The sequence below is a fragment of the Orycteropus afer genome, unplaced genomic scaffold (genome assembly GCF_000298275.1).
Source record: "Orycteropus afer afer isolate SDZICR_OR568_19922 unplaced genomic scaffold, OryAfe1.0 scaffold00208, whole genome shotgun sequence".
Taxonomy (NCBI): Eukaryota; Metazoa; Chordata; class Mammalia; order Tubulidentata; family Orycteropodidae; genus Orycteropus; species Orycteropus afer.
This window is the reverse complement of record NW_006921795.1, coordinates 2,977,594-3,001,742: the sequence shown is the minus strand read 5'-3', so window position 1 is coordinate 3,001,742 and position 24,149 is coordinate 2,977,594. Positions and strand designations below refer to the sequence as shown.

Below are 24,149 nucleotides of genomic sequence, written 5' to 3'. Positions count from 1 at the left end.
TCAATCTCGGGAAAGATTTGTATTATTAGAGGGTCACAAATTTCTGCCAATTTCATGCACAAAGTCCCGGCCTTCATGGCCCCGCAGCACCAAAGCCAAGCTCCAGGGCAAAATTCAGGGACCAGGCTCAGCTGCAGTTTCTTTCTTCTCTGTGCCCCTTCTGACCGCGGTGCTGACTCAATCTAGCCAGACCGCCAATGGCCAGCTCTGGAGTTTGTCTGCAATACCGCCCACCTGCGGCACCAAAGATGTGCGCAGTTTTAGCTGTGGTGGATTCAGGGGAGTAACTGCCAGTGATCTGCAGTCCCGATAACCATGGGAAAGAAAAGCACGGTGTCTCCCAATCTGACCCAAACCTTCTCTGTAATCTGCTGGGAGGGGAGGGAATTAGCCTTTCTGGTGCACCAGTGAGATCTCCACCTGTGTGAGAGGAATGGTGTCTATGACCCTCACCTCCTAAATTACTGACAAAATCAGCTGCTGGAGACAGGTCTTTGCCGCTGCCCGCTGGAATATTCTATTGGTCACTGGTAAGATGCTATAATTAATCTCGTTCTTGGCTTGGGGATCTCAGGCTGCTGCCTGTGCCCAGCAGACAGCAACTGCCCCAGAAAGGTTTCCAGTGGTCTCTCTTAGGTGCCCGTTCGTCTTCCGGCAGTAGCTCTTTCCTAAAAAAAAATCTCCCTGTACCTTTCCTCCAATTCTGCTCTTCTGTGTTTGGTGCAGTCTGGATCAGTGAGCTGTTCAGAGCACCAAAAATCTCAATTCAAACTGTTGTACCTAGTTCTTAAAGTTCTTAGATGCCAGAGGGAAAAAACACAGTGCTCACTGGTGAGACTTCATTTTGAATCTTGTAGTTGTGTCTTATGGGGACTGTTGCTGTCTCCCACTCAGTTAGACACAAATTACAGTTGAATAACCATCAAAAAACTAAAACCACATGGACAAAAAAATACACCATCAATCTCGGGAAAGATTTGTATTATTAGAGGGTCACAAATTTCTGCCAATTTCATGCACAAAGTCCCGGCCTTCATGGCCCCGCAGCACCAAAGCCAAGCTCCAGGGCAAAATTCAGGGACCAGGCTCAGCTGCAGTTTCTTTCTTCTCTGTGCCCCTTCTGACCGCGGTGCTGACTCAATCTAGCCAGACCGCCAATGGCCAGCTCTGGAGTTTGTCTGCAATACCGCCCCCAAAAAAGGGAAAAAGAAGAAGAAAAAAACAAGAAAACCTGCAATATCTGGGGATAGGGCACTAAGAGAAAAAAGGTAGAGAAGGAGAATAATGAAGAAAAAAATGGGAAAAATGCAGAAAGTAAAACAAGGAACAGGGTTAACCATGAGAAGAAAGGGGGAAAATAAATTTGCGACCAGGAGCAGGGACAAGAAAAAAAGCTGAAAACTAGGACCTGGGAGGGGAAGAATAAAGAATGATAGTAAAAAGGTCAAAAGCATTAATAACAATAGTAGTTTTAAAACAGACAAATACAAGCAAACTAAAAACCAGAAAAATGAAAGAGAAAGGGAAAAGAAATAAAAAGAAAAAAAATCAGGGGAGGATGGGTCAGGGCATCCAGGCTCCATCTGAGCACACAGACTGGGATGGAGTTCCTGCGTGCCCAGGAGGTGGGTGGGAGTGGGGGATGGCCTCACCTTTGTTCACCAAGCGGGTGTGGGGTATAAGAGTAACAAGGGGAATGTCACACCTTTTTAGTCGTCCAGGTCTGGAGTGTCCTTTGGGTTACTGGCAGGTGGAACCTGTTCTTAAGCCCCTGGAATCTTCGAGATTGCAGTCTCTTTAAATATCCGAAATGGTCAAGCTGCTTGTACACATGCAAAATGACTGTGCCCTCCAGACAGGCAGAAGTCCACAGCTCAGCCCACCTTCCTCTTCGCTGCTGCTTCTCCTTTTATTCCCCAACCACCAGAGCAGTCCTCTGTGCAGTCCCTGGCTGGCAGGGCTGATTTTTAGGTTAATTCTTAGGTCCTACCAGACTCAGCAATCTTCAAGCTGTTGGTGCCATCAGGATCGCTCAGGATCGCTGCCAGACCGCAGCTCCGTCTGTCTCCTTTTTTGGTATTTTCATGCAAATTCTTCTACTAGTTGGGGTTTAGTCCATTTCTATATCCTTCCCTTCAAGTCTCAGGGGTCCAGGACTATCTTCTGTGTCTGTGTTAATTAGATTCACCTTTTCTTTGTTGAAGAGGGTCTTTGCAGACTTTCTGCTTATCCTGCCATCTTACTGGAACTCCCAAAGGGTATTTTAGGGCACTAGTCATGGGGGTCCCTCTAATCTCTATTGGTCCAGTAAGTCTGGCCTTTTTTTTAGGAATTTGAGTTTTGCTTGACATTTTTCTCCCTTTTCATCTGGGGTTTTCTATTGTGTTTCCGGTCAGAATGGTCGATAGTGGTAGCCAGGCACTATTTAGATCTTCTGGTATCAGGTTAGATGAGGCCATGGTTCATGTGGGTTATTAGTCCTGTGGATAATATTAATAAATAAAGGCTTTCCTTTATTTTCTTTTGTTCCAGATGAGTGGACACCAATAATTCTTTACATCTATTTTCTGACCAGCTGAACACTCAAGAGGTAGCCATTGCTTCATGTCACATTATTCTTTAGTGCCAGGCCACTGAAAGAGGTATCTTTGCTTGTTGTCTCACCTCCCAGTGACCTTCTAACTGCTAATAGTGGTCAAGTTTGTTAGTTACTCTTTCTTGAAATTCTCTTTCTGCTTTCCTTCTGTAGTACCATTTTCATTTGTTATTTTTCTCTCCTTCATAGTCCTTTGTTGAATCCTTTTACTGTACTTGTTCTCTGGATGAATGTTGTATTCCCAACATATCTTCTTCCAACCCCTTCATTTTAGTTGCATCTCTTTTCTTTGTGGGGAATACATGTGTGTCATGCTCTTCCCTGTTTACTTATGACTCTCCTAATGCTTTCTGAAGTTTAGCTCTTCTCTCCTGAGTTATTTCCACCCACCTTTATACAGGCAGCATAACTTTCTTTCAGTGCTCCACAGATATTTTCCTCAACAGAATATCCTCAACAGAACCATGACATCTTCCCTTTAATGTGCTTAGCAGTCTCTGTTGTCACTCCTGGCACCTCCATCCCTTTATTTATCTCAGCCAGAGATCTTAACACTGTTGTAGAGGCTTCCCTCATGCTAACTCCCTCATATATTCAGTGATATCCTTTTTCCTACTTCATTTTTTTTTTTTGTCCCTTGCTTATTGAAAATTTTCTTTATGGCACCAAAGGCTTAATAGACCTTAAACCAAAAAACAAACTCACTGCTATCGAGTTGATTCTGGCTTGTAGCGACCCCCATTGAGTTTCCAAGGTGGTAAATCTTTATGGAAGTAGATTGCCCTATCTCCCTTCCATGGAGTGGCTGGTGGGTTTGAGTCACCAGCCTTCTGGTTAGCAGTAAGATGCCTTAGGCACTATACCCCCAGAGCTCCTTTAACAGACTCTGGGAATATTGAAATGGTTTCTCAGCTTGGGTACTCCCCCAGCGAGATACCCTGAACAAGTATTTAGTTGTAAGTGATTTATTTGGAAGGTGGTATAAGGAAATACTGGGAGGGAATAGACCACTGTACACTGGAGGCAGCTTATACTGATTCAGTAGAACTCATTGTGTGCATCTCTTCTTAAATCCATGTTCAGTGAGGTCATGGTGGCAGCTTGAAATTGGCTGTGATGGGAGTATTGTAACATGGGAATTGGCCAATGGTTTGTTGTTAAATATTATTGGAAGTAGGGAGTTGAGACAGGGAAGAACATGAGTTACACTGTGGACAATAAGAGCATAATCCCACTGGGAAGAACTCTGGTAGCCAGTTTAGAATACACACCTCAAAGCCATCCCATTTATGGGGAGAAGGAGCGGGGATGCTTAAATACCAATTCCCATCAGCTATTGATTGAGAGCTACTTCTGTTAGCACAGTAGGATCTAGCAGCCAAAGGAAGCCTTCAGACAGCTAGAGACAGGCTGGTGTGAACTGTGGTAAGGTATGGTGTAGGCGGAACTGAGCAAATGATGACTGATTGGGGCATTGTATATCTAGTATTGGTAACAGCTACATCTTCTCTGCTGTTAATGATGTATGGTTATTATCTCCCCCCCCCCCCAGAGCTTGACCTCATGGACCTCACAGGGGAAGATAGAAAGTGGATGGTAGGGAGGAAGTTAATGCAAGTGAATGACACTCTGGCTTCTGAAGATGCAGGACTCCGGAACAGCAAGAACTGCACTGAGCCAGGTAAGAGTAGTGGCTGCATGCTGGACAGTAACTGCCATCTTCTCTAATTATGGCTGAGCAAGTGCCAGGTGCCATGTTTTCTTTTTCCTTTGAGTTTTAATTCAGAGATACTTAGAGAACATTTAGAACAGGTGTCTATGAAACTCAAAAGTGAGTTCATAAGAGGCTACATAAGGTGTCTGCCTGTATTCTTCTCCTAGTGGGATTGGGGAAAAAATAGTCAAAGTCAATGATTTACTACTGATTCAGAACTAATGTCAAATGTGGAGGCAAGTGGGAAATTGGGCCAGGAATAGGATGGGTGAGAATGTTCTGGTCATCCTCACTTTGATCCGTGGGACTAGAGTAGCCTTGTTTTTATTACAGTAAAAACACAAAGGACTGGATCAGATCCTCATCCATGATGTTGATCTTCTTGGAAGAAATGAATATTTATTTATGTTAGTTGTTGTATTTGATAGTTATTGTGCCTTTCCTCAAAAAATATATGGAAGTTTATTTATCTCCAATTATTATGGAACTGTAAAAGAAAACTCAGAATCACAGGTGACCCAGCTTTACCCTAGCCTTAGGGAAGTAACAAGTACCCTTCTGGATTGATGAGGTTGCTGATATTTTAGATCGGGGATGGCATACTCTTTCTGTAAAATATCATATAGTAAATAATTTAGACTTTGCAGGTTATATACAATCTCTGTAATATGTTCTTTTCTTAAATTTAAAAAAAAAAGGAAAACTGTTCTTAGTTCACATGCCATATACAAATAGGCTGTAGATGGATTTTGCTTGTAGGCTATAGTTTGATAATCCCTGCATTAGACTCTGAAGCTCTTTGGGGACCTTCCTTCCTTGCCTTGTGGCTGGGGTTGGCCTCACATGTGCTTCCTTTAAGGGCCCAGGAGCTCATGACATGTTGAACCTGCACACAAAGGTTCACTTTTAGTGCCACCTTGGAAAACATAAACAACATTCATTGCAGCCCAAAATATCATGGGCCTTTGAGAACAGAAAGTGTTTTGTGAATTGAGTGTATGCTTTTTTTTTGGGGGTGGGGGGGTGGGAATCCTAACAATTAGCTTACCAGAAAAGCTGAAAAGAATTAAAAATAGATATCCCTTCCTTCCAAAAAACTCCAACTACATAATTTATGTTCCGTAAGCTGGAGAACTCAGGTATTGTGGCTGCTATTAAACACTCACAAGGTACATGCTTGCAGCTTATTAAAGCACATGGACAGCTACGTGAGCTAGAAATGAAAAAGAATTTTGAGGGTTTTGAGTCCTCCAGCCTGAGGAGACAAAGCATGTGTGTGTGTGCTGAGGAATGTGGATTCTCGAGGACTTACCAGGAAGTGTGGCAAGGAGAGTGTGGGCCATTTCTGTGCTGAGACGCCTGCTTGGTGATCTGGTCTTGTAGCCAAAAACTTTTCAACAACAGATAGGCTAATAGTGACTGAGATGTTAAAAGGCAGAGGATATAGTGTCACAGGGTACAGCATCCTCTTTGGTATGGGGAAGAATGGAGACCGACAGGAATGATAGCCCCCAGGGTATTGGGCTCAGCTGCTTGCAGGGCTGGTAGATATGAGGCTCCCTTGTCTATTGGGATGTTTTTATGGGGAGATGGTGCAGTCTTGCTGCAAGTGGCATTGCTCACTCTACTAAGAAATGCCTTTCTGAGAGTGAGAAATATAGAAAAATAAAGCACATTAAAGGCTCTTGCCAAGAGAGGAAATGATTCCACTTTGTAGGTAGAAAAGAAAATGGTCAGGTTTATAAAAAGAGCACAAACCCAGTGTCTGCTAATGGTGGCAGAGAGGGTATGGGGAAAGGAAGGAGAAGAAAGGCTTCAGGAGAAAAATGGTAAAGAGGGAAAGAGAGCCTAGCCATAGTGTATTTAGTAGGTCTCAAAAGACTATGGAACCAGAGGGACATTCTCCACTTCCTCATCTACATACTTAAGGGAATAGGCTAGATATTTGGGGTCCTGCCTGGACTGAACTAAATTTTGTAGGGAAAATGATCATACCTGAGACAGGAGGGATACAATTAAAATCCAAACACATCAAGGACTGGCTCTGCCTGCATTCTTCACAAAGTCTTCACAGTGACCCTTCTGTTTTCTGAATGTTTGTGATACAAAATGTCTTTAATGGTGTGTAGTAAATTGCTTGATGTGGCCCTTCTAGCCATTGTCCTCCATTTTGTGATGTATTGTAAATCCTATTATCCATGCCTATTTATGGTGGTGTCGTAGTTAAGGTCAGGTGTCAACTTGGCTGCGCAGCTGGTAGTAGTCATTCCCTATAATGACTTGCAGTCAGCTCTGTGGTGGGATTTGCCATGAGCAACTGAGTAGCTGCTGATTGTTGAAGCCATCCACTTGGATTATTGCTGTTGGAACAGTACAAGTGGGATATATCTTGAGTCCTGCCTTGCTGGAGGTTATAACTCAAATCATCACCCTTAGCTTCTTTGAGGGTATACCTATGAATTCTCTGGGAAGGTCCACCCTCCTCTTGCTGCAGTTCTGCATGTTGGCCCATCGTCATCTCACGCCTGGATTTGGAACACAGCCATCATCTGATCAGCTGATTGAGGTTCTTCAAACTCTGAGAATGGGAGGCTCCTCCAGACCTACTTACAGACCTGGGACTTGCCAGCCTGCCAGCTTCCACCACCACTAGGTGAGATGATTCACTGGCTGTCTGTAAGTTCTGTGAGGCATTACAGTGAAATACAGAACCCTAAGACAGGAGATTACTGAGAGAGGGAGGAGTTAATGTCTGAAATGATAGAGTAGTATGGTAGTTTGGACATTTGGGACATCTTTAACCTCCACCTCATGGGGATTGGCCTTGTGCTGATCTTTTTAAGAGAAATGTTCAAACACTGTATTATCCAATATGGACTTTCAATAACTGTTTTAATTCAAATTAAATAAAATAAAAAAAATCCAGACTTTCAGTTGTACTAAGCCACATTTCACTGGCTATGATGTTAGGCAGAACAGATGACAGAACATTTCCATCATCTTGGAAAATTCTCTTGGGCAGACTGGTGGTCTATAACTTCCAGCTGTCACTGGGCATATCTCCTCTCTTTCTAATTCAATTTCAAATGTCTCAAGACTTAGAATAGATACGTAACTCTTCATAGCCCCATCCCCCAGCCCAAGCCATAAGGTCACCATCACCTTGTTTGAATGCCAGCTGTGGGCCTGAGCTTGGGCTTGAGTCACCCTCTCTGGGCCAGTGCCTCTCTTGTGAGATTTAGATAAATCATTCTGACCTCTTTTTATGGTTACCTACTGCCACTCTGTCAAGAATATACCACAAATGGGATGGTCTTAACAAACAGAAGTTTATTCTTATAATTTGGAGGCTTTAAGTCCAAGTTCAAAGTGCTAGGCTCTAGGGGCTGGGTGAAAGCCCCTCAACCCTGGGGTCCAACTCTGCCTCCTGCTCCAAGCCCACTGGAGCTAGAAGCGTTTCTTCACTCAGATAGCTGCTGGCTGCTGAGGCTGAGAAGCCCCAAGGTTGACAAGTAAAAAGGCACAGTCCCGATGTTACCAAACCACACAGCAGGCCATTAACTTAAGTCCATTGTAAGTCCCAAGGTCGGCAGAGCACAGAAGGCTGCATGCAGGGTCCAAGCATGCCAAAGGCTAGAGACCATTCCCAAGTCTTCTCCTTATATACAGGAAGCAGACCATATCCCAAAGGCAGCTACTCAGCTGCTTGTAGTAGATCCCACTATGGAGTTGATTGCCAGTCTCATCATGGAAAATAACTACTACCAGCTGCCCATCCACTCAACCAGGCCCAGCCAAGTTGACACAAAAACATAACCACCACACCTCTCTAGGATGTTTTGAGAAGTGGTAATGAATTAATAAAGTGATCACAGCTTAATGCCTGCATATGATAGACTCACAGACCCCTAAACTAGGAACTCATTTTGGATTCCCCACCATATGCTGGGGGATGCCCATTATGCTTATAAAGTTGGGTTATAGTGCAAGGTTCCTCAGGTGGTTTTCTCCAGGCCTTCCCTACAGAAAGGGCAGATATGGCACATGTGGCTCAGCCAACAGGCCACATCACAAATGATCCAAGTGAGAGTGGCCGACTAGCTGGACAGTGAGGTTCAAGCATCATCATCTAACACAGACATGCGTTGAAGACCTTACACATGGAAGTACAGACTCCTCTGCTGAATAGTCCATTTCAAAAAAGACCGTAATGGAAAAATTGGCTCAGATGCACATGACCCCAGTCACCTCATGCTGTTGGAAATGTGCTCCTCAGTCTGACTAAACAGATATTTTAGAGAAAAGTTGAGAGTCAAAGCATTCATAACTCACTGATTAGCATAAACTTTTAATGTTGTTTTTGTTGAGTCCCTTCCAACTCATAGTGACCCTGTGTACAACAGAACGAAACACTGCCTGGTCCTGCGCCGTCCTCACAGTCGTTGCTATATTTGAGCCCACCTTGGAACCACTGTGTCAGTCCGTCATAGAGGATTTTCTTGTTTTTCACTGGCTTTACCAAGCACGATGATCTGTTTCAGGGACTGGACCCTCCTGATGACATGGCTATATTTCTTCCAAGACAGATTTTTTCATTTTTCTGGCAGTCCATGGTATATTTAATGAACAGAAATTTATTTTCTCAGAGTTTGGAGCCTAGAAGTTTGAATTTAGAGCACCAACTCAAAGGGAAAGAGTTTTCTCTCTGTTGTCTCTGGAGGAAGGTCCTTGTCTCTTCAACTTCTGCTTCCTGGTCCTTTGGAGATCTCCGTGTATCTGCATCTGTGTTATGCTGTCTCTCCTCTGCTTCCTTGTTTAATCTCTTTCTTTCTCTTTTTTTTTTTTTCACATTCACCAACATAACAGCTTCCACATTTATAGCTCAGGGACATTGATGACATTTTTTCATGTTGTGCCACCATTATTGCTATCCTTTTCCAAAATATTCCACTACCATTAGCATAAACTCATTGCCCCACAAACAAAAGCCTCCCCTTTCCCCCTCCCTCCTGCACCTTCCATGGTATATTTAATATTCTTTGTCAGCACCATAGTTAAAAGGCATCAATTCTTCATTGATCTTCCTTATTTATTTCTAGCTTTTGCATGCATGTGAGACAGTTGAAAATACTATGGCTTGGGTCAGGCACATCTTAGTCCTTAATGTGACATCTTTGCTTTTCAAAAGTTTAAAGAGGTCCTTTGCAGCAGATTTGCTAAGTAGAATATGTCATTGGATTTCTTGACTGCTCCCATGGATGTTGATTGTGGATCCAAGTAGAATGAAATCCTTGACAACTTCAACCTTTTCTCTGTTTATCATCATCATATTGCTTGTTCCAGTTTTGAGGATTTTTTTTTTTCATGTTGAGATGTAAGCTATATTGAAAGCTGTAGTCCTTAATCAGTAAGTGCTTCAAGTCCTTTTTGCTTTCAGCTAGCAACATTGTGTTATCTGCATATTGCAGGTTGTTAATAAGTCTTCCTGTAATCCTGATAATATGTTCATCTTCGTATAGTCCAGCTTCTTGGATTATTTGCCTAGCATACAGATAAGATTGGATAATCTTGACACATAGCTTTCCTGGTTTTAAACCACACAGCATTCCCTTGTTCTGTTGGAAGGACTGCCTCTAGTAGGTCTATGTATAGGTTCCTCAGGAGCACAATTAAGTGTTCTTGAATTTTCATTCTTCACAGTGTTATTCACAATTTGTTATAATCCACGTTTGAATGTTTTTGCATAGTCAGTAAAACACAGGTAAACATCTTTCTGGTATTCTCTGCTTCCAGCCAAGATCTATCTGACATCAGCAATATCATTTAAAAGTATACATACATCTTTTCTATCCCTAACCCATAGGGTGATAGGATGGAGCTGGGATTAAACCAAGGGTTGGTCCATTCACAAAATGTTGCCCAGTTTCTCTTAAGATGTAAAAGTTCCTCTGGATGCAATGGATATATTTTTTTTGTACTGTTGGATATAGTGATATCTGTGCTCAAAATACAGAGGTTAGGAAGTGAGGCATGTGGTTTCTGGACTAACTCCCTTCCTACTTATGATAAATGCCAGCAACAGAAATATACTTATACAGATAATGGGATCGGGGTTTCCTCTGTGCTTTGAAGAGATGATTATTTACACAGCAACTTGAGCTATGAGGAGCCAGTATTGCCATGGTATGTGAGTCAAGGTCACAGACAGGGGTTTGATTTTTGTCAGAGAATACACCCAGTGTTACTTGTGAGGTTACAAGGTTCTCAGACTACATTCTCTCTGAAGAATGTGTTCATCTCATTTTGAGATGCCATTGTAGTAAGGCTGCTGATCCAGAGGGTGGGTATGGAGTTGCCTCTATTTTGGTTTGAATACCCTGAGATTCTAGGCTGATGTGCATCTCAGATGTCAATTTCCTTACCTACAAAATGAGACCTTCAACTAGTTTATCTCTCCCATCCCTTCCATTGCACAAACACAATAATTCTAAGAAATCACCAGAAAAAAGTTTCACAAGAATTTCCATGTTAAGACCCCACCCTACCATTTTTCTTAATAATTCTTTGCATTTGCAGAACTCTATGTCATATCTCAACCTCTCTCTCTTCCTGTAACTCTCTGCATCTGATTTTGGGCCAGGAGGACATCAAGATGCTGGGTGCCCATTATAGTGTGGCAGTTCTGTTTGTTGTTGATGGGGGAACAATTGAGATGTTGCACTCTTTGTATGACAGTTGCCACTTAAAGACGTGCTTCACACATTTTAGAAAAAAAATAAAGATAGCATTGTTATACTGCCCCTCAAAGAAACAGTTTTGGTGGAAATTTTGCTTTATGTCTTCCAGAACCTTGTGAAAAAGTTTGACTTTAGGACTCCAATTATTCTGCAATTGTTTCAGCCCTCTGTGAATTTTTAAGTTTGTTTTCTTAGCCTGACATTACTGATTTCATCTGAGGTCTGAAAACATATTGTTTTTTGACAAATAACATTTAAAGCTGTTTACTCAGATGACCTAGTAAGAGAAATCCACAGAAAAGTAAGTTAGCTAAATTTAATATTTAAAATTTAGTGGTGGAAAAATCTAGCAGAATTGAATTGTTTGCAATACTTACTTATGCACTTTACAGACTCCTATTTACGCCCTTTGTGGTAGTTCAGTTTGTGTGTCAACTTGGCTGGGCCTGGTTGAGTGGATGGGCAGCTGGTGATAGTTGTTCCCCATGATGAGACTAGCAATCAGCTCCATAGTGGAATCTACCACAAGCAGCTGAGTAGCTGCCTTTGGGAAGTGGTCTGCTTCTTGTATATAAGGAGAAGCTTTGGGAATAGTCTCTAGCTTATGGCACCTTGAACCCTGTATGTAGCCGTGTTCTTATTCAGCAGCCTGCCATGCTCTGCCAACCTTGGGACTTACAATAGACTCGAATTAATGGCCTGCCATGTGATTTGGTAATATCGGGACTGTGCCTTTTTACTTGTCAACCTTGGGCTTGGCAGCCTCAGCAGCCAGCAGCTGACTGAGTGGAGAAAAGCCTCTAGCTTCAGTGGGCCGGAAACTGGAGGCAGAGCTGAAGTCCAAGGCTGAGGGGCTTTCACTCAGCCTCTAGAGCCTAGCACTTTGAACTTGGACTTAAAGCCTCCAAACTGTAAGAGAATAAACTTCTGTTTGTTAAGGCCATCCCATTTGTGGTATATTCTTGTCAGAATGGTACTAGGTAACCAGAACAGTCATCTATAATTTTTTAGGTTTAATTCTTTGATACTTTAAGGAAATGAGCTTTTCCTCAGAGTGCCTCTTTCAAATAAACTTTGGAGGAAGGATAGTATTTGAAAATGATGGGCTTTGGCCTGGGCTTCACTTCGAGATTGTTGGATTTTCTTTTGATAAAGACTTAAGTCACTTTCACTGCCTGGCTTGTTGGGGTCTGTGTCTCTGAAGTCAGGAAGGCATGCTGGTTCTGTGTTGCAGGAGCAAGGTGGGCTGCTGGGGTCCTCACCCTCAAAGGATGGACCAGGAGTTTACCAGAAGTGTTGGAAAGAATGTAATCTTCAGAGTGAAATGTGAATTGCAATGAAGGGAGAAGTAATAGGAGGTAGTTTCAAGGGCTGAGTGTGCCCATAAGTGAGAACTTAAGCCAGGCCTAGACTGGCAGTAGGACAAGATGAGTCAGGGCACAGGTCATGAACAAAATAGGTGCTGGGTTTAAACCATAGAATGGCTTGAAGTCACACAGGACTGGGCATGACCAATCCAGAGAACATGAAATTTCCATCTCTCTCACCTTTACGTGAAAACAGCTAAGATCCAGAAGGTATAACTGACCTACCAAGGTCATGGAGCTTGTCAGAAGCAGGGCAAGGCCACCCTTCTCCCACATAGTACTGAATGCATATTGATAATTTAATAGTTAGGACACCTGATAATCTCATGATCTAGAGTTGTGCTGTCCAGTAGAAATATAATGTGAGATGTAAGTTTAGTTTTACGTTTTCTAGTAGCCACATTAAAAGGAGCTCTGGTAGTGTAGTGCCTGAGGCATTTGACTGGTAACCAGAAGGCTGGTGGTTCAAATCCACCAGCCATTCTGCAGAAGGAAGACTGGGCAATCTACTTCCGTAAAGATTTACTGCCTCAGAAACCCAAAGGAGGTCGCTTTGAGTCAGAATTGACTCGAGGACAGTGAATTTGGTTTGGTTTGAGTAGCCACATTAGAAAAATAAAAAGAGATTAAATTAATTTTAGTAATATATTTTGTTTAAATAAATGTTTGCAGATATTACAAATGATGTATTTCAGTCACCTGAGTATGGTTATTACTGGATTTGAACCCAGGGAAGAAATTAAAAAAAAAAACAACTTATAAGCCATGTATTATTTTACTCACATAACTCACATATTTCTCTCTGCAGTTGTGATTTTAATAATCATTCAAATAATAGTTGGTGGTCATCTTAAGAGGAGCAAATTAGAAACAAATGAGCTCTTTTAAAATTGTGTCAAACTCTACTGAGTTAGGGTAATAGCTACTGTAATAGATAAGTCTCCCCAATTTGGGAATTCAGTACAGTAGAGATTAGTTTTTCTCTCATGTGTATTTCTGGCCTGTGAGTGGCCCTGCTACCACAAGTGGTCCAAACACTTAGCATACTTCCATCTTGAGGCTCTTGCATCATCATATGTGGCTTCCAAGGTCATCATGCTTCTTTGCATTAAGGGAAATGAATGTACAAGATTGTGCTTAGAAGAGTTTTATGAGTTATTCACTTTGCTTATAGTCTATTGGCTAGAGCTCAGTCACATGACAGTGCCTAACTGCATGGGAAGCTGAGAAGTAAACATTAGGGAAATGCCTTAGAAGAAAGCAGGTTTGGTGAGGTAGGCAGTTTGCCACATTTACTTTCCCCAAAACTTGTTTCTTTTTGCAAAAACAAACTTCTCAACTTTCCTTCATGCTTATCTTATGACAAAAACAGTATTCTCCCATTATATAAAAACCATAACCCATGTTTATGTCTTACAAGCCTGGCTTCAGCTCTTGCCTTAATCTTCATTCTTCTCTCCTGGTCAAGATGACAAAGTGTGATTCCCTTGTCACCTTGGGAAGACTTAAGTGAGGTAGAAATTTTCCCAATTGTGCCTGTTTGCAAATTGATTGTTTTCTTGGTAATACAAGAACCTTGGGAAAAATAAGAAATGCTTGAATATTAAGAATGCTTGAGATTAAGTCATTGGCAATAGCCTGGAAGCTCTTGAGATCTGGAGTAAATCTGAAATCCCAGTTCTATCACTTTCTACCTATGTGATCCCAGGTGAGTTTCCTAAATTCATTGAACCTCATTCTCATCATCTCTAAAACTCAGATTAAGAGTCCCATTTCGCAGAGCTGTGGTAATAGTTAAATGAAGTAAGCTTTGTAAAATAATCGGGACCGCAGTCGTTGTTGTTGTTGTTATGTGCCGTCGAGTTGGACCTGACTCATAGTGACCCCTCCTTGGGTTGCCAAGGCAGTATTCACTACGGAAGTAGATTGCCCAACCTTCCTTCCGAGGAGTGGCTGGTGGGTTTGAACCGCCAGCCTTCTGGTTAGCAGTCAAGTGCTCAGTCATTGTAGGTACTTAATAAATTGTAGCTACATTATGTTTGTTACCAGAAATACAGTGGTAGGCAGATGGATAGTGATCATTTATAGGGACTTTATCATTCTGTTGTCAGTTTGTTATAGTGTGGTGGTTTGCATGTTGCTATGATGCTGGACACTGTATCAGCAGTATTTCACCCATGGTGGACAAGTTTCAACAGAGCATCCTAAGACAGACTAGGAAGAAAGGTCTGGTGATCTAAAAATCAGCGAATTAAAACCTCATGGATCATAGCAGAGCATTGTTCAACTTACTAACTTTGGGCATATCATCAGGAGGGCTTAATCACTGGAGGAAGACGTGATGTTTTGTGAAGTAGAGAGCCAGTGAGGGAGATCCTAGATGAGAAGGATTGACATAATACCTGACGCAATGGACTAGACATAGTATCAGGCAACATTTTGTTCTGGTGTACATAAATTTGCCATGAGCTGGAATCAGCTTGATGGCATCTTTCCTTTCCTTTCCCTTCCCTTTCATTCCAGCCATCTGTCTTCTGTCTTATCCTGCTGGCACATTAGAACATTATGGGATTATTAATACTGTTTTAAGAATGAGTAGGTGAGTTATTGTAGTTTAGCAACAGTGCAGAATTCTTACAAGTTGAGCTGTGAGTAGAAGACAGGTAGAGGTGTTATCTAGGAAGCTTTAGACTATGTGGGTTTGTGGCCTAAGAGGCCACTCTAGATAAACAGGATGAAATAGGGAGTAGAGGATTTTCTACTTTGCACTAATGAAAAGGTTTAAAGTCTCAGGCTCTGGAAGGAGAGAATCACTATTCATTTCTTCTAGCTTTCTACATGCTTCTAGAACCTTTTTTTTTTAATTGAGGTATTCCTAAAATCCTGTTCTTTTAGAAGGATCCCAGATAGCCCAATGCAGTGACTGGTGCCTGGAATCTTCCTGAAACACAGGTATGGGATACAAATCTGCTCTGCATCTAAGAGTGCACAGCTATTTGGAAAGTACTTTAGAATTCGCAAAGCATTTTCATATTCATCAGCTCACTGGAACCTGTTTGACTCATACAACAAATACTGTGAGGACAGGAATGACTAGTATTATGGAGCTCAGTTGATAGGTAAGTCAGACTGAGGCCAAAGGAAGTTGAATTAAAGAGTTGAGAATTCATAGAGTCATAAATGTGGAAAGGAATTTAAGAATAATTGATCCTAGTGGTTTCTAACCCTGTTTTGCTAAGCCAGGGCTCAGTAAACTATAGTCTTATACCGAATCTGGCCCATTGCCTATTTTTATGAATAAAGTTTTATCGGAGCACAGCCACATACTTTCATTTATGTTCTGCTTATGACTATTTTGCTTTACAGATACAGAGTTGAGTAGTTGCAACACAGACTGTACGGCCTGCAAAGCCTAAAATATTTACTTTTGAGTCCTTTACAGATATGTTGCCACCCTCTGCTCTAGACCCTCAAGGAACTTGGAGGGGAGGTTGAAGCAGGAGCTCCCCATTAGCTCTCTCTGCCCCTCTCCTCTGATGGTGGCTGTGCCTTATTAAAGATCCCATCCAAACCACTACCGTGGAGTCAGTTCTGACTTGTAGGGAACCTGCATGACAGAATAGAACTGACTCAGAGGGCTTCCAAGGCTGTACATAATTATGGACGCAGATTGCCACCTCTTTGTCTTGCAGAGTGGCTGGTGGGTTCAAATCACTGACCTTTCGATTAGAAGCTGAGCTCTTTAACCTTTGCACCACTAGGTCTCCTTCTATTAAAGACACCCAAATCAAACCAAGCCCATTGGTGTCAAGTCAATTTGACTCATAGTGAGCCTGTAGGACAGAATGGAACTGCCCCCATGGGGTTTCCAAGGTTTAAATCTTTACAGAAGCAGACTGCTACATCTTTCTCCCATGGTGAAGATGGAGTTTTTCAACCACTGACCTTTTGGTTAGCAAGAGTGCTTAACCACTGCACCACCAGGGATTCTTCTATTAAAGATAAAATAACCAAACAAAACCCACTCCCATCGAGTCAATTCCGACTAATAGCCACCCTCATTGGGATTCCAAGGTTGTTAAGTATTTACAGAAGTACATTGCCTCATCTTCTTCCTGTGTAGCAGCTGGTGGGTTTGAGCTATGTTCCTTTTGGTTAGCAGCCCAAAGCTTTAAACAGCACCACCAGAGCTCCCTTCTATTAAAGATAACTCACTGCCTTTGAGTCGATTATGCTTCATAGTGACTCTCACTGTATTTCCAAGGCTGTAAATCTTTATGGAAACAGAATGCTCCATCTTTCTTCCACAGAGTGGCTGGCGGATTCAAACCACTGACCTTCTGGTTAGCAGCCAAATGCCTTAATCACTATACTACCAGAGCTCCTTTTCTATTAAAGATAGTGGTGGTGGCGGTGTTATGTGCCGTCGAGTCGGACCTGACTCATGGCGACCCCTCCTTCAGTTTCTGAGGTTGTATCACTACAGAAGTAGATTGCCCCATATCCTTCTGAGGAGTGGCTGATGGGTTTGAACCGCCAGCCTTCTGGTTAGCAGTCAAGTGCTTTAGGCACTATGCTACCAGAGCTCCCATTAAAGATAGTACACATTAAATATTTTTAGTCTCATGCCTGTGTTGGAGGTCTATGATTCAGGCCCTACACACATGTTGTTGTTAGGTGCCATCAAGTCAGCTCCGACTCATACTGACTCTTTGTACAACAGAACGAAACACTGCCCAGTACTGTGGCAGCCTCACAATCCTTGCTGTACCTGAGCTCATTATTCCAGTCACTGTGTGACTACACACATGTTGTTTGTTTTTGTTAGGTGCCATCAAGTCAGCTCCGACTCATAGTGACCCTGTGTACAACAGAATGAAACACTACCCAGTCCTGTGCCAGCCTCACAATCCTTGCTATACCTGAGCCCATTGTTCTAGTCACTTTGTCTATGCATCTTGTTTAGGGTCTTCCTCTTTTTTGCTGACCCTCTACTTTATCAGACATGATGTCTTCCAGGGATTAGTCTCTCCTGATAACATGTCTAAAGTAAGTGAGATAAAGTCTCCCTATTCTTGCTTCTAAGGAGCACTCTGGCTGTACTCCTTCTGGGACAGATATGTTCATTCTTAAGGGAGTCCATGGTATTTTTAGTATTCTCTGCCAACACCACAATTCAAAGGCATCAACTCTTCTGTCATCTTTATTCATTGTCCAGCTTTCACATGCAAATGAGACAAATGAAAATAGCATGGCTTGGGTCAAGTGCACTTTAGTCCTAAAAGTGATATCTTTGATTGTTAATGCTTTAAATAGGTCTTTTGCGACAAATTTGCCTAATCAGTATGTCTTTGGATTTCTTGACTGGTGCTTCCATGAGTGTTGATTGTGAATCCAAGTGAAATGAAATCCTTGACAACTTCATTCTTTGTATATCATGATGTTGTTTATTGGCTACAGTTGTGAGGATACATTTAGACACACAATCTAAACCTCTCACATTTGTCCATTTTACAGAGGTTTGTTTAAAATTTCACTTGAAAAGTAAATACTCACTTCCTTAAAATGCTTGAAAACCAATTGTCTGGAGTACCTTCCTTGTTCTGGACCATCTGGCTGTCCAGATCACCTGTCCAATATCCATTACACCTGGGAGTTGCTTCCCCATTGGGTCATAGAGCAAAGTGCCCATGTGTAGCTGGCTGCAGTTGAGAACTTTATACCCACATGCACTACTGTTCCTAGGGCTTGCCACACAGGCCCTTCAGGAGCAGAGAGAAATGTGCTTAAAGTGTCCACATGCACAGGGATTAGGTGGTCAGGAGCATCTACCATAGGGTCAGCCCAAAGGTGAAGCTACTTCCTGGCTCGAATGCAGTGACCTCTGACATTGATGGGCTTTCCTTCTTCCTCTGGATGAGGAGCAAATGAGGCCCAGTAAGTCCTCAACCCTCTGAGTGTCCACTCACTTGGTCCCCATTCCTTAGTCATTTCAGGAGCATTCCATGCCTTGGGTAACTAAGGGCTTTTCTTGAATTTCACATTCAGAGGTGATCTTAGTCCGCTCTCCTGTTTTACAGATAAAGCCATGCTGAGGTCTAAAGGTAAGACATGGTTTCCCCAGGGTCTACTGCCATTAGTAGAGCTAGGACCAGGACCCAGTCTCTCTGCTCTCTTTCTGCCTCTAACTGTGAGGCTGGGCTGTATCCATCCCCTTGTTTCGGCATGGAGTTTGCCTTCATCATATCTACTGGCTGAGGTTGCCAGGACCTCCCTGCTCTGCCCTCACATAAGCGCTCTCCCAGGCCTTACAGTAGTGATTCCCAAAGTGGATTCCAGACCACCAGCAGCTGTCCCTGGAAACCTGTTAGAAATGCACATTTCTGAACCCCACTCCAACCTCTAGAATCAGATCCTCTGAGGGTGAGGCCAGCACCATGGGTTTTAACATGCTCATCTGCATGTTCTCCTGCACATTGTGTGTGAGAACTACTGGTTTAGCTCTGTTGCTTCATGACCCTGGCTTCCCATCACAGTCACTCAGAGAGGTTTAAATGCCTAATGGCCAGGCCATACTCCAGGCCAGCAAGCCAGCTCTGGGGCTGCCAGTAGATGAGTGCTTTTAAAACTTCCAGGTGGTGCCATTGTGCAGCCATGGTAGTTTGTGAACTACAGCCAAGGATGACCCTCTGTTCATGGTCATCTCTGTTTGTAAAGCAGTGAAGAGTTTCACCCTAGCAGTATTTTAAAATCTATGTGTATTAAAATTGGGTGAAAATGTTCCTACCTTGTCCTATCTGTAGATCTAATTTTGCCTCTCGCTCTTAGCTGCCTGGGTGCTCACCTCTCCCACCCTACTCCCTCCTTCCTTCCTGTCTCAGAAGTATGGGAGTTGAAGTCCTGGATAAGCTGCCAGTGGGACTGAGAGTAGGGACTTCAGAACTTACTGCCTCTCCAAGGCTGCTATGGTGGAGCCTGAGTGACACTCGTAGGCCTGGGTTGAACTCTTGGAAGCTTCGGGGCAGGGTGATCCCAAGAAGGGCTGGGCCTTTCTCCCAAAGCCTTGCCACAGTTTCTCCAGGCCTCAAACATGTCCAGATAAGCCCAGGAAACCCTTTGAGACTGAGTGGTGGAGGGCTGTGGGAGGGAGAATCTGAACTACCATTGAGTGTGCTTTGGACAGAACCTTGCTTGGGCATCAGAAACCAAGCCTGTTGTGTCCCCCTTAAAGGGGATACAGTTGGGGCTTTCCATGTCTAGTCAGGTTCCTTAGCTACCCCTTCAGTTTGTGTGTCCTGGGATAGGAGCTTTGGTGGTGTAGTGCCTAGGGCATTTGACTCCCAACCAGGAAGGCTGGCAGTTCAAACCTACCAGACACTCCTCGGATGGAAGTTTGGGCAATCTACTTCTGTAGTGATACTGCCTCGGAAACCCAAGGTGGGATTGCTATGAGTCGGATACGACTCCATGGCAGTGAGGCTTTTTTTTTTTTTTTTTTGAGGACCATGATGAGTTTCACCTTCAGCTTGGCAAGTAAGTTTAAATAAGTAAATGTCTTGGTTATCACTTTCAAGTTTCCTGATATAGGAAACCATTACTGTGACTAAAATTTCTATAATAGAATGATATAATTCCTGAATTAAAAATGAGCAGACTTTTTTAGAAACAGACTCTTAAAACAAAATAGATTTGAGCCTAGCGCAGTGCCTTATCCATTTTGCCAAGGTCTCAGTGCTATAAGCTTGACCTGGGCTTCCTAACCTGGGGCTAGCAGTGAGACAGTAGGGCTATAACCCTTTGTCCAGTCATTGGGGTGGGAATACTGCATTAAGAAAGGAGAGAAAACAAGCTATAGACGGTTGGGACTAGTCATTATAGACAGAGTAAAGGGGTCCAAAGGTGAAGGCTGGACTAATATTCATGCCTATTACCTCTGTAGCATAGTGCCTAAGGTACTTGACTGCTAACCAGAAGGCTGGCAGTTCAAACCCACCAGCCACTCCTCGGAAGGAAGGTTGGGCAATCTACTTCCATAGTGATACTGCCTCAGAAACCCATGGAGGGGTCACTATGAGTCAGGTCTGACTCGATGGCACATAACAACAACAACAACATTACCTCTGTGGCTCCAGGGGCACTGAAAGTACCTATCCTGAATCTTGTCACTGAGGGAACTAGGAGTGCCCAGTGTTCTCTGATTGTGGAGTACACCTGGGCAGAGGAATTAGGCCCTGGGGCCCTGGCGAGTAATCATGACTTTGATACACACAGACTGTGGGGCCCCAGACAAGTCATTTAATCTCTTGAAGCTCTGGTTTCCTCCTCTGTGAAATGGGGTAATAAATGGTGCAAACAAAAGAGTCGCCATGAAGAGGGGTAAAATATGTAGAGTACTTAGCCCACAGCAAGTGCTGAACCTGAGAGTAGATTTCCATATGCTTAAGAAATTGTGGTCATTTTTCTGCCATTGATTCTTCTCTCTACTCCTTAGGGTAGGAGGAATTCTAGTATAGGAAGACAGTAAAATGAATCTGACATGTAATAATATTATAAAAACACAGACAGAAAATAGAAATACTCTTAATTTTTAAAGCGTAAGTGCCAGCTCCAGGAACACCTTGTCAATATCGACTTAAGCTTGCCAACCTAAGCCTTCTTGGCAAATGTGAATTCCACTTATGCTGAAAGCTGTTGATCTTGCCTAGGCAAACTGATAGAAAAATCACTGGTGATGGGAATTTTGATCTTTGGACAGATATGCATGTTGGATGAAATGTATAGAATGGATATCAGCTAATGAAGGAAGAGAAATTGAAGGACAGTGAATACATGAAAAACAAGTGAGGCTTGTTCTGTGCTCTGACTCTGCCCTCCTTTGAGCATCTGTCCTGATGAGGCGGGAGTGTGCCCTTTGATCATGCCTTAAATCACATTGTCCACAAAAGAGGTGACAACATGTTTCATGGGCATAGAAGCAACTATTTTTCTATATTCCCAAAATACAGATTCCCACTGCCAGATCTATTTTAACTACAAGTACAAGACCAATTTATTAAATTGAGTTATCATTTAAAACTGAATTTAGGAGAAGGAAAGTTATAACACAGTTGAGCCTACTTCTCTGTTAGGTATCCATTACTCCTGGTTTCATGTGGAATGTTGGCCCCTTTATAGGAACCATTTTGTGTTTGTGGCTCATAGGAGGATGTTTTCTTTTAACAGTGTCTAGTCCAAAACTCTGTGTCTGGAGGTTCTGCTTAGCAGATCCTGGGGTATAGCATTTCTCAGTAGTTGCGTTTAGGAATCTAGAGTTAATATAGTATCAATGCCACCATTTATTTGATGTTTTAAATTCTATCTATCCCTCCCCAATATGATATCAAGAATCTTGAATTTAGATATGTTTCTTTTTTTTTTTTTTGACTCCAACATTTTATTATGAACATTGTCAAACATACAAAAATATTGAAAGAATTATTTAGTGAACACTCATAGACACAGCATGTAGAGTCTATCATTTATATTTTACTATCTTTGCTTTATGTTTATCCATTTCTCCCACCTTGTACCATCTCTCAATCAATTCTATTTTATTATAGTGATGTTCAAAGTAAGTTGCCCTCTGTCTCACATTCTTCAGCATCCAGATCATCAACTGGAGTCATTTGTTTGCCATTTTTTTAAAATTAAAAAAAAATTTTAAAAAAATGACATTTACACACTGTGAAAGAAGACATCTTAAGTCTCACCATCAGTGAGTTCATCAGTGAATCCAGAACATACCATCATTCTAAGAAGTTCCCTCATGCCATAATCATGCTTCTGATTTCTATTACCATAGATGAGTTTATGCTGTTCTAGAATGTTATATATGTCAATTGTATAGAATGTACTTTTTGGTGTTATGCTTCTTCAGTCATCAGACTGTTTTTAAGAACCATTTATGTTTTTGTACGTAGATATATTCTTAGCAATATGTACATATTTGTTGTTGTTAGGTACTGTGGAATTGCTTCCAACTCATAGCTACACTGTGTACAACAGAACAAAACACTGCCTGGTTAGCATCATCCTCACAGTTGTTGCTATGCGTGAGTCCACTGTTGCAGCCACTGTGTCAATCCATCTCATTTATCAAGCATGATATCCTTCTCAGGGACTAGTCTCTCCTGAAAACATGTCCAAAGTACAAGGGAATGAAGTCTCACCATCCTTGCTTCCAAGGAGCATTCTGATGGTATTTCATCCAAGGTAGATTTGTTTGTTCTGGCAGTCCATGGTATAGTCAGTATTCTTTGGCAACACCATAATGCAAATGCATCAATTCTTCTTTGTTCTTTCTTGCTCAGTGCCCAGCTTTTGACCTTAGTCTTCAAAGTGACATCTTTACTTTGAACACTTTAAAGAAGTCTTTTGCAGCAGATTTGCTCAATGCACTGCATTGTTTGCTTCCACTGGTATTGACTGTGGAACTAAGTAATATGAAATCTTTGACAACTTCAATCTTTTCTCCATTTATTGGAATGCTGCTCATTGGTCCAGTTGTGAGAATCTTCGTTTTCTTTATGTTGAGGTGTAATCCATACTGCAGATTGTAGTCTTTAATTTTCATCATTAAGTGCTTCACTTCACTTTCAGCAGGCAAGGTGGTGTCGTCTATCACAGGTTGTTAATGATCTTTCTCAAATCCTGATACTGTGTTCTTCTTCCTATAATCCAGCTTCTCAGATTATTTGCTCAGCATTCAGATTGAATAAGTATGGTGAAAAGATACAACCCTGATACACTCCCTTCCTTATTCTAAACCTTGTTCTTTTTGAACAGCAGCCTCCTGGTCTATGTATAGGTTCCTCATGAGCACAATTAAGTGTTCAGGAATTCCCATTCTTCTCAGTGTTATCCATAATTTGTTGTGACCCACACAGTCCAATGCTTTTGCATAGTGAATAAAACACAAGTAAACATCTTTCTTCTATTCTTTGCTTTCAGCTAAGTTCCATCTGACATCAGCAATGATATCCCTTTTACCATGTCCTCTTCTGAATCCAGCTTGTATTTCTGGAAATTCCCTGTCAGTTGTTGTTGTTAGGTGCTGTCAAGTTGTTTACGACTCATAGCGAGCCCATGCACAGCAGAACGAAACACTGCCTGATCCTGTGCCAGCTCCATGATCCTTGCTATACTTGAGTCCATTGTCACAGCCACTGTGTCAATCCATCTCATCGAAGGCCTTCCCCTCTTTATCGACCCTCGACCTTACCAAGCATGACAGCCTTCTCCAGGAAATGGTCCCCTCTGACAACATGACCAAAGTAAGTGAGACGCAGTCTGGCCATCCTCGCTTCCAAGGAGCATCTCGGCTGCACTTCCTCCAGGACAGATCTGTTAGTTCTTTTGGCAGTCTATGGTACCTTCAGCATTCTTCGCCAGCATCACAACTCAAAAGCATCAACTCTTTTTCGGTCTCCCTTATTCATTGTCCAGCTCTCACATGCATACGAGGTGATTGGAAATATCATGGCCTGTGTCAGGCACACCTTAGTCCTCAAGGAGACATCCTTGCTCCTTAGCACTCGAAAGAGTTCCTTTGCAGCCAACCTGCCCAGTGCTACACGTTCTCTAATGTCCTGAGTGCTGCTTCCATTGGCCTCGATTGTAGAACCAAGCAACGTGAATTCTTTGACAACCTCAATCTTTTCTCCATTTATCGTGATGCTGCTTATTGGTCCAGTTGT

The 24,149-nt window shown here is 42.4% G+C and overlaps 1 protein-coding gene across 1 annotated transcript in view; it reads left to right on the top strand.

Annotated features, from left to right (window-relative positions):
- Nucleotides 1–24,149, top strand: part of SLC24A3 (solute carrier family 24 member 3) — a 949,388-nt gene that overhangs the window by 108,913 nt on the left and 816,326 nt on the right. Inside the window, exon 2 of the mRNA XM_007948201.2 lies at nucleotides 4,149–4,277. Coding sequence (XP_007946392.2) covers nucleotides 4,149–4,277 — 129 coding nt within the window. The remainder of the gene's footprint in view (nucleotides 1–4,148; nucleotides 4,278–24,149) is intronic.